This window comes from Melampsora larici-populina (assembly GCF_000204055.1).
Source record: "Melampsora larici-populina 98AG31 unplaced genomic scaffold MELLAscaffold_86, whole genome shotgun sequence".
In the NCBI taxonomy this organism is placed as follows: Eukaryota; Fungi; Basidiomycota; class Pucciniomycetes; order Pucciniales; family Melampsoraceae; genus Melampsora; species Melampsora laricis-populina.
This window is the reverse complement of record NW_006768850.1, coordinates 83,314-92,595: the sequence shown is the minus strand read 5'-3', so window position 1 is coordinate 92,595 and position 9,282 is coordinate 83,314. Positions and strand designations below refer to the sequence as shown.

The window sequence follows — 9,282 nt, the reverse complement described above, 5'->3', positions numbered from 1 at the left end:
GTCATATTGATAAGTGTACTAACAATAAACCTTCACAATCATCCAATTACAACCTGTAACAAGCACTGAAATTTGGCTCATTAGTGTTTAGAGAAACTTTTGATTTCTGAAAATACTCATAACTTTTTCAATTCCAGTCCAAAACACTCAATTTTGGGTGCATTGGTAAGCTGGAATTGTCCTCCAAATAGTTCATAATAAGACCACACAGCATGCTGGTCTGCTAAAAAAGATATCATCTTTTTTATACATTTGTACATACAGATCCATAGAATGATTTTCATACTAGCTACATAGTTCCTGATCTTATGAAAGTTCGAGAGGAAGAGTTCAGCTTTCTAATGCACTTCAAATCGAGTGTTTTGAGGCAGATTTGACAAAGTTATAGGTGTTTTCAGAAATCAAAAGTTTCTCCAAACACTAATGAGCCAAATTTCAGTGCTTGTTACAGGTTGTAATTGGATGATTATGAAGGTTTATTGTTAGTACACTTATCAATACAGACTGTAAAAATATGGAAAAATATGGAGAGTGAAGCTCTCACTGCAGGGAAAAAGATGCATATTTTTATTCATTTTTTGCCCTTCTCCTGGCCTCTCAATATTTTTGTGTATCAATAATTTAATTTTCTGCCCAGAAAATATTATATTTCGTGTAGTGTTATGAAAGCCTTCTATCATTGTTTTACAACATAAGTTTATAGTTTCGAACGCTTTTGATAAATGACCAAATTCTTGGGAACAGATTTGAATCATTTCATATTTGTAATCTTTCAGTAAAACAATTTTGAATGAAATTAAATTCGTTGATTGTTCTGATTTGAATTTCTTCAATTAATTTAAAAGGTAACCATCCAATTCTACCTATTGAAAGATTGTAAATCAGTAACCAATATTCTATAACTTCTCTTAATTGATATAAGTTGCCTGATAATGAAATATATGTTTGATCTACTGTAGAACGTTCTTGCTTTATGATTGAAGGATCTTGTCGTGTGAAATCAACATTGTTATCTATATATGCTGGTGAAATTGGAATTAATTTTTGGATCCTAAGACAGGTGGTTTAGTTAGTTTAGAATCTTAGTTTAGGATCTTAGTTTAGGATCTACTTCATATAGCTTGTACACAAACCCAACCTCCTTCAGCAAGAGACAACGTGATTTCAGTACAAGATTGAACGGTGCATGGTAAGGATGGATTGGATTCATAATCAAAAAAAAGTGTCAGATTCCAAAAATTGAATGGATTTATTTGAGTGGACAGCATACGTTTTGCTCCTAAATAACCTAATCGGATGCCTTCAAAACAATAACGTTCTAAAGCTTCAGAATGTTCAAATTGATCAGATTGAGATAAATCCAAAGGACCATCAGAATCAATTAATCCTAAAGGACCATGACCAGTCAAACGTTCAAACCATCTTTGTTTTCAAATCCAAATCAAAAAGATCATAAACAATAAAAGGAAGAAAAAAGTGAAGTTGAAAGTCAAACTAATAAAGGTACTAATAAAGCTAGGGCTGTGTCTGTTATATCTAAATCTGATGTGGATTGGACCAATGGGATTGAATTAAATGATGTGATGATGAGGATTGATGTTGGAATGGTAGTAATTCTGAAATTGAATAATCCATTGAATCTGGATTGTTTATCTTGTGTTGATGCCTGATTGAGATTTGAAGCTTGATTGATGGGTTAGTTTTGATGAGATTAGTGTTGAAGTGAGTGAGTGAGTGAATAAAAAGTAGTAAAAAGTAAAAGTGTAAAGTGATGCAGAGTGAAGGCGATAAGAAGTGAGAAGATTAAGAAGATGTTAAAAGTTAAAACAAGTTAGTGATTGTTGTTTTGAAGTTGATTATTATTTTGGAAAAAAATCAAATGATTACCTTGGATGGAGGCGGATTTGGCTCGGTGCGGTGGACAGTTGGGTCGGTGGAGAGATGGATTAGGTCGGTGGAGAGATGGATTAGGTCGGATATGAGGAATGATAGCTTGGATGAAAGCAGAATTAAGTCAGTTAAAAATGCTTTGTCCCAGCCAACTGATTATATATTTGACCAAATAATGAATCCACTTATCTTGATTCCTCAAAGATCAAAAATCTTGGTCAAGTAATGTCTTGGTGGTATTGGCTTGGATGAGGTATTGAATCGGTGATTAGTTTGCTGAATACGCGGTTTGATTAAATTGGTTGATATGTCGGGTTGGGGTTTCCTCGGTTGATGGTCGGATGCTTCAGTCGGATGGATTACGTCGGTATGATTGAGTTGGTGTTATGTTGGTTGACATAACTCGGTTCAAAGCTTGGACATAAAATCCGAGGACTCTTCGGATTTAGGTGTCCAAGCCAAATATGTTGGCAGTGATAGTACTATGGTCATTTAAATTGCTTGAAACACTATTGGATTTCACAGTGGGCAAAATCAAGCACTCCTCTTAAACACTTCATGGGTATTGTATCATTGTACTATGTATTGTATGCATTATACTGTATATTGTATATATTGTATATATTGTATGTAGTTTATGTAGTGTATGACTCAAATCTACAACTTGGACTCTTATGTATCACATGTATTGTTTGTATTGTACACACCCTTTGGTAAACAAAAGTTGCATCTATGATTGCCTACAACTTTTCCATGACAGTGAAGGAATTTATCATTCTGTGTGTATGTGTATAAATAAATGACACTATTTGCTTTGGTATGTGTTGTGTTTTGTATGTTTTGTATGTTTTGTATGTATGGTATGTACAGTGTATATGGTATGTATTGTGTATTGTGTCAATTGTGTTTTGTCTGTAGGCAGTGTACATGGTATGTATTGTGTATTGTATGTACTGTATGTATTGTGTTTTCTACGTATTTACAGTACACAAGACATGTAAGGAGTATGTGATATGCATGGTATATCGATGGTGTATTGTTAAAAAGGCTTGGGATTCAGTTTTGAAAAAAAAGATAAACACATGAAGTTGTAGTGTTTTGTTTTTCAAGAGTCTTTGCTCTTTTTGTATTGGAATCTTCTATGCATTGTATGCATTATACTATATATTGCATATATTGTATATATTGTATATATTTAAGGTACTCAAAGTAAGTATGCACACGTACATACTTTTGTGTGCATACTTTTTTTTGGCGGGGAAAAAGAAAAAAATATACTTTTGGCCTCGGTCTCCCCGCCAAAAAAAAGTATGCATTGAAAAGTATGTACATGTACATACTTACTTTGAGTACCCTAATTGTATATAGTGTAGGTAGTGTATGTAGTTTATGACTCAAATCTACAGCTTGGACTCTGATGAAGCCACACCACTTTTGAAGATGCAGTTCTTTTTGTCTAGACAACCACATTTATTTATGTTTATTTTGTTTGATCAGGCAGGTAAGTTGGACAACTGTCACAATATATCTGTGGAGCGCACGGACCATCTCTGAATGTTGAGAACAAGTCAATATCAACCTTTATGAAATCTACTGTACATTGTTTTGTCTGCTTTTTGTACTGGCTGCTTTCAGATGTATGTGTTTATAAGAACTTGACAATCTATGCAATACATACCATCTGCAAAGACCACTGTTGGTGTTCAATCAATCAAGGGCTCTATAGCACATATTCCAAATCATCATGTGGCTGCCTCCACATGTTCCTAAGGCCTCAAATCCTTCATGTCTTAAAATTGAAATGCTATGCGTTTTGGGTCAACAGTGAATATCTTATTTCAATAGATTGTCACCTCATTAACATGTAATAATTTTTGACATTCAAATTGAATTTCAATTTCAATATACAAACAGGTAACTCTAATTCAGCAAGGCAAAATATGATTTGGGGGCTGTGATCCCCATCAGTAATATACTAGTCAAGACTTTGTACAAAAGATAGATCAAAAGAAACCAGAGTGAAAAGCTTCCCTTCAATACCTCAACTTAAAAACTTCCTTTAACTGCAGTGAAGATTAATTGACATGCTTGCTTTTGAAGTATAGAAGGTGCTGGTTTGTTTGTAAAATACATTGACCCATAATCAAATAAACAGACAGAATAGTATTTATGAAAACTTCAGTATAAGAGATGAATGGACAGAAGTCAGAATGATCAACTTACTTCATAGATAGTTGGAAAGTGATTGAAGTGTTCGCTTTTGGAGTTTGGGGAGTGTTGTGTTTGTTTGTAAGATGAAAGAGGCTAGAAGCGAAACAGCAGACAAAAAAACAATGATTAACACCTAATCATAAGAAGTCAATTGACAGTGGTCACAGTTGAAAGCTTACTAAACAGATGGTTGAACATTGATTCAAGTGTGTGTTTTTCAAGTTTGGAGAGGGTTTAATTTGTTATGAGAATGGATTGACCTAGAAGCGAATCAACTGACAAGCCATTCATTATCAGTAATTCAATATAAGAGATGAATTGATAGTCCAAGTGAAGAACTTACTGTATATTAAAGATGGTTGAGGATTGATTGCAGTATTTGTTTTTGAGGTTTGGAAAGGTTTGAGATTGTTTCAAAAGTCATTTAAGTCATTTCACCTAGAAGCGAATCAAAAGAAAAGCTATTTATTATTAATACTTCAGTAGAAATGATGGGTCAAAAGAAGTCAGAGTGAATAACCTACCTTAGAAATGATCACAGTTTGATTGAAGTTTTTGATTTGGAAGATTTGAAAGTGTTGGATTGGTATGTAAGATGAATCAACCTAGAAGCAAACCAAAAGACAGACTGTTATTCATCAATGCTTCCATACAAGAGATGTCTCAAAAAGATTGATAGTGAAAAACTTACACTAGATGTGGTTGAAGATTGATTGAAGTGTGGAAAAGAGCGTAGAGTGATTGGTCTGTTTTCAAAATGAATAAACCTATAATCGAATCAAGAGATAGACTGTTAACTATCAAGGCTTAAGTGTGAGACATAAATTAAAAGGTATCATAATCAAAAAACTCACTTAAACCATGATCAAATTCACCTAAACTGGCTTTGATTGTTGGCACTGCAGGATTGGTGAGTTCTTTGAAATTGTTTTGTCGTGGTATTGATATTTGGATTTTGGCTTATATACATCTTCAAAAGGTGATCTCGGTGAGGTGTAGGGTACAGTCGGATCGGTGGAGAGATGGATTGGGTTGGTAGATAGGTCGGATTTGAGCTATAAAACCTCGGTTGAAAAGGGCATCAAGTCGTGTAAAACTAATGCTTCCGAGGTAACTAACCATGGGATTCAACTAAAGGTTGGTTTCCTAATCGTCATACCTCGAAAATCAAAATCATCGGTCAATTTTTGGCTCGCTGATGTTGGTTCGGAAGAAGGGATTTACTCGGTGATCAAGTCGGAGAATCGTCGGTTGGATTCAGTTGGATGATATGTCGGTTTGGGATAGGGTTGGTTGATGATCGGATGGTTAACTCAGTCTGATTAAGTCGGTCTGAACAAGTCGATATTATTTCGGTTGGCATAACTCGGTTGAAATCTCGGACACAACATCCGAGGACTCCTCGGATTTTGCTGTCCGAGTCAAATATGTTGGCAGTGACGAGCATTGGTTGTCCAAATGAGCAATGTAATGGTACTCACAATATACAATGCGTGATTGATGCTTCATGGATTTGCTCAATCAATCGGATCATTGAAGTAAAGTCCTTCTTCGCCGTGGGGTTAGCTTTATCTGCCCCCAACTCAACAGCTGACCTCCAAGCACCAAGATCCTCCTTATCCTCCGGATCACCCCAGTGATGTAACAGAATGGCCTGCGCGATGTTCCACAAGGTGTGTCCTGCTCCGGGAACCATGATGAGGTGAGAAAGAGCTTCATCCGGCGATTTTGAGGGGATTCGTTGCCTTTCTAAGCCATGGAAGTTTAAGCACGTCCCAAGATCGCCTTCTATGATTTGTAATCGATTTGAAAAATCATCGGGTGTCAGACCAGTCTGTTTAATCAGTTCTTCATATAGTGATGCTATTCCATCAGAACCGTTGTCAGATGAATCCATGAGTTCCAGCATGTCGATGTTTGGTTTTTCTGCTTTGATCTGATCGATTGGTGACAGGTTCAACACCGGAAGAGATTTGTATTTGTCGGGTTCTTTCATGTAGGTCAGTAGGACTCGAGCCACCTGGTTCCTCAAGGTCAGGCCCCAGCGTTTGTGTTCGTCTGCGTCTGGCCTGAAATCGCCTGAATCGACTGGCTTTGAGAAATCGTCTTTGAGAGTTTTTTGAAACGCTGGCACTGTACAGTCGTATCCATCAAGGCTAGCAAGTGTATTTGGGTCAAGATAGTGAATGTAACCCCATGTACCATGATAAGTTTTGCTTGTCGCATCAACCTTGCGACTATGTACTCTTTCCATCATATCAAGATTATCAATGCATAGAAGGAAACCAAAAACACCGGCCAACTTGATCTTCTGCTTGATTGTTATCGCCTTTTCTTTTGACAGTACTAAGAGCCCACGGAGAGCTGATTTTCGACTGGCACTCAAGCCAATGTGGTGCAAGTACTGATTCACCCGCTCAGAAACCCCACAGGCAAGTAATGTGATTGTGTTTTCAACTTGCAGTCCATTACATCGGCGATTACATCCAAAATTAAGCATCTGGATAACAGTCAAAGCAATCTGTGATTGTATGATATGAAGCAAAATGTCAGTATCTTGGAAAGAGTTTTATTCAGATGATACAACCCCTCTCACCGCTGATAATCTATCCTTTGCTCTTTTTACTTTGTCGTTAGATTTTCTAAATTCATAAGTTTGAGCTGAGTCATTTGTGAGTGACGCCGGGTCCGCATCTGAATCTGAGCTATCAGAATCCGCACAGGCACCAGAGTCCTTTGTGTTCCTGCGATTTCGCTCAGCCTTCCAGGCTAGGTGTCCGTGTTCAAGTTTGAATGTAATTAATTGATATAAGAAGTCTGAGTTGTTGACTGCAACTTCTTCTCTTTTAAGAGTATTTTTGTGACTGAAAAAGGAGGTGTTGAGTTTATTGATGTTTATATAAAGGCTGGGTTTAGGCGGAGACTGTTGAGCTACAATAGATTTTGCCTAAGGATATTTAGTATGCAATCAGCTCTCAGTTAGATACCTGATGATATGAAGTACTGACAGTCAGCACACCTTTTTTAAAACCCACTCGTTCCATTTGGCTCGACAGTCAGCTTTCTGATTAACCACATTTTCTATTTCATCTAGCACTTGCTCAGTAGTTTTCCATCCTTGTTTTACTGATCCCCACTGTTTACGTCGCTTGATAATGCTGGAATTTACTGAGCGCAGATAAGATAGAAGGAATGTCTTGGTGTCGGTGTTCTGTGTCTTCAAGTATTGACAGATTCTTTCTACAAGTTGAGGTTCTTCAGGTGTGATTACTTGTGAATTTTCGAGTCCGGGATCCAGGCTGAACTCTGTTGTGTCTAAGTCAGAATCACTGTCCATGATGGGCCGCCGGGAGAGAAGACAAGACTGAGAAGATGGAGCATTCTCAGCCTTTATTGTTAGTACATTAACCAATATCTGTGTGTAAAATACAAAAAAATACTCGTCATGACGCCCCAACATCTAGGAACAAGGTGCATATTTTTTCAGATTTTTAGCTCTCTTCCTGTTGCCTCAGGACTTTTCTATGTCAGTAGTTTTCTTTACCGCCCGGTAAAGATGACATTTTGTGTAGTGTTTATCTACGTGCATGTAAATCCACATGTAGTCGCAGAAGTATTGCCTATTAAAATGGTGATTGATAAAGGATGCCGGCTTCAAAAGACAAACAACGCCGGTTTCTGTGAGTTGGATTAATTTGGAAGTTATACAGTTCGGAATGGATTAATGTGGAAGCTATACAGTTCGGAAAAACTTGAGAGACCTGTAAAGTACTCCAATGGCTTCAGAAGCATTCTGACGCCGGTTTTTGGGATTGTGTACAAGTCGGCGTCATCATTTAAAGTCGGTGTAAACCTGTCCGACACCGACTTCCCAATTTTGTAACGCCGACTTCAGGTTTTGCGGTAATATCAAGGGTAGATTGGCTTGTTTGTTTGCAAAAGGAGAGCCGTCCAATGGTTGCTTTCCTTACATAGATTCACGCGCAGTGTCATCAAGAGAGAGTATAGCACTTGCACATACATCAATCTTTTGATGAGTTATTCTTAAAGTTCAAGGCCACTTGAGAAGTAAAAACAAAGGTAACTGAAAGGGCAAGGAGAATGCTTAAATTTGGATTCATCATATGTATAGTCTTGATTGTTTTACATTTGATCTATATACATCGCATCAGACCTTGGTAAGGTCTTCCAGCAAGTGGAGGGTCTTCAATACATAGGTCCATTGATGAAGACAAGACATCCGATATCGTGGATTCTCAAAAGTTGTCATCGACAGCTGGAAACATGGCCATCCCGTATGCTCAAGAGCTCTCGAGCGTTTCTTTAACCTTGGGATCGGAGATAGATACCTTGAGATCATTCGCGATCAGCCTTAGAGACACCTCGGGAATCAAAACTGTTCGGACCCAGCTTTCGGGACTAAGAGATGTGTGTTTTAATCGATTTGGAGCTTTGGGGTGCAAAAAATGCAAATGAAGAGTTTGGTAAATGATTTCTAAGCCTTGCCCCCCATAACTACAGTTCAACATCAGCTTCCTGAAGATGAGAAACAGATTGAAGAGTACAATGCTCACTATCCTGGTTGTTCTAGCTCAAAAGTGAGATCACCGTGCCATACGCTATCCATTCGCCGTGTGCCATGAGTCTGCAAGATGTGTAACGCGCCATTTAAGTACTCGCTTTTGATATTGCCATTGATGATCTGTTGCAGATCAGGGATGAATGTCTGTACACGTCTAGAATCAGGGCGGATTAGTTAACAATGTTAGACAGATCACACGGTGTTCATATTCAAAGGTTCAACTATTTACCTGGATAGATCATCAAAATCGATTGAGGAAGGCCATCCATTCTCCAACCCGATTGGAAGATCATTCGCTTCAGCGTCATGCATTGCACAGAACGCTATGGTCTCAGACATCTGATGAAATAAAAACAGATGTTGATTAGAAAACTGGATGTGTGTAGGCATTAGACTAAACTGGATGTGTGTAGGCAGCCGAGCCCAAGTGAAACTTACAGGAAGAGATACCGCATGTGGATTTCCTGGCCGAGGCGTCTTCTTGGCATTTGGTTGTTTGGTAAGTGTTTCCATTAGACTTTGAAGTTTCTCCGAAAGCTGAGATGGAAGAGTTTTGTCGCAGAAAGGACACATAGGAGAATTTTCTTCTACCTCCAAAT

General features: G+C 37.8%; 2 protein-coding genes across 2 annotated transcripts; both read right to left on the bottom strand.

Moving 5' to 3' along the window:
* Nucleotides 1–5,073: 5,073 nt before the first annotated feature.
* MELLADRAFT_95641 (uncharacterized protein) lies at nt 5,074–5,223 on the bottom strand (the record flags this gene model as incomplete). Its single annotated transcript, XM_007418172.1, has 1 exon — nt 5,074–5,223. One exon carries the CDS (start codon nt 5,221–5,223, stop codon nt 5,074–5,076), a length of 150 nt encoding a protein of 49 aa, XP_007418234.1.
* Nucleotides 5,224–6,670: 1,447 nt separating this feature from the next.
* On the bottom strand, nt 6,671–7,145 carry MELLADRAFT_113488 (uncharacterized protein; the record flags this gene model as incomplete). The annotated part of the gene is made up of 2 exons (XM_007418187.1): nt 6,671–7,048; nt 7,110–7,145. The coding sequence occupies 2 exons, from the start codon at nt 7,143–7,145 to the stop codon at nt 6,671–6,673; spliced, it is 414 nt and encodes a 137-aa protein (XP_007418249.1).
* Between the last annotated feature and the right edge of the window lie 2,137 nt (nt 7,146–9,282).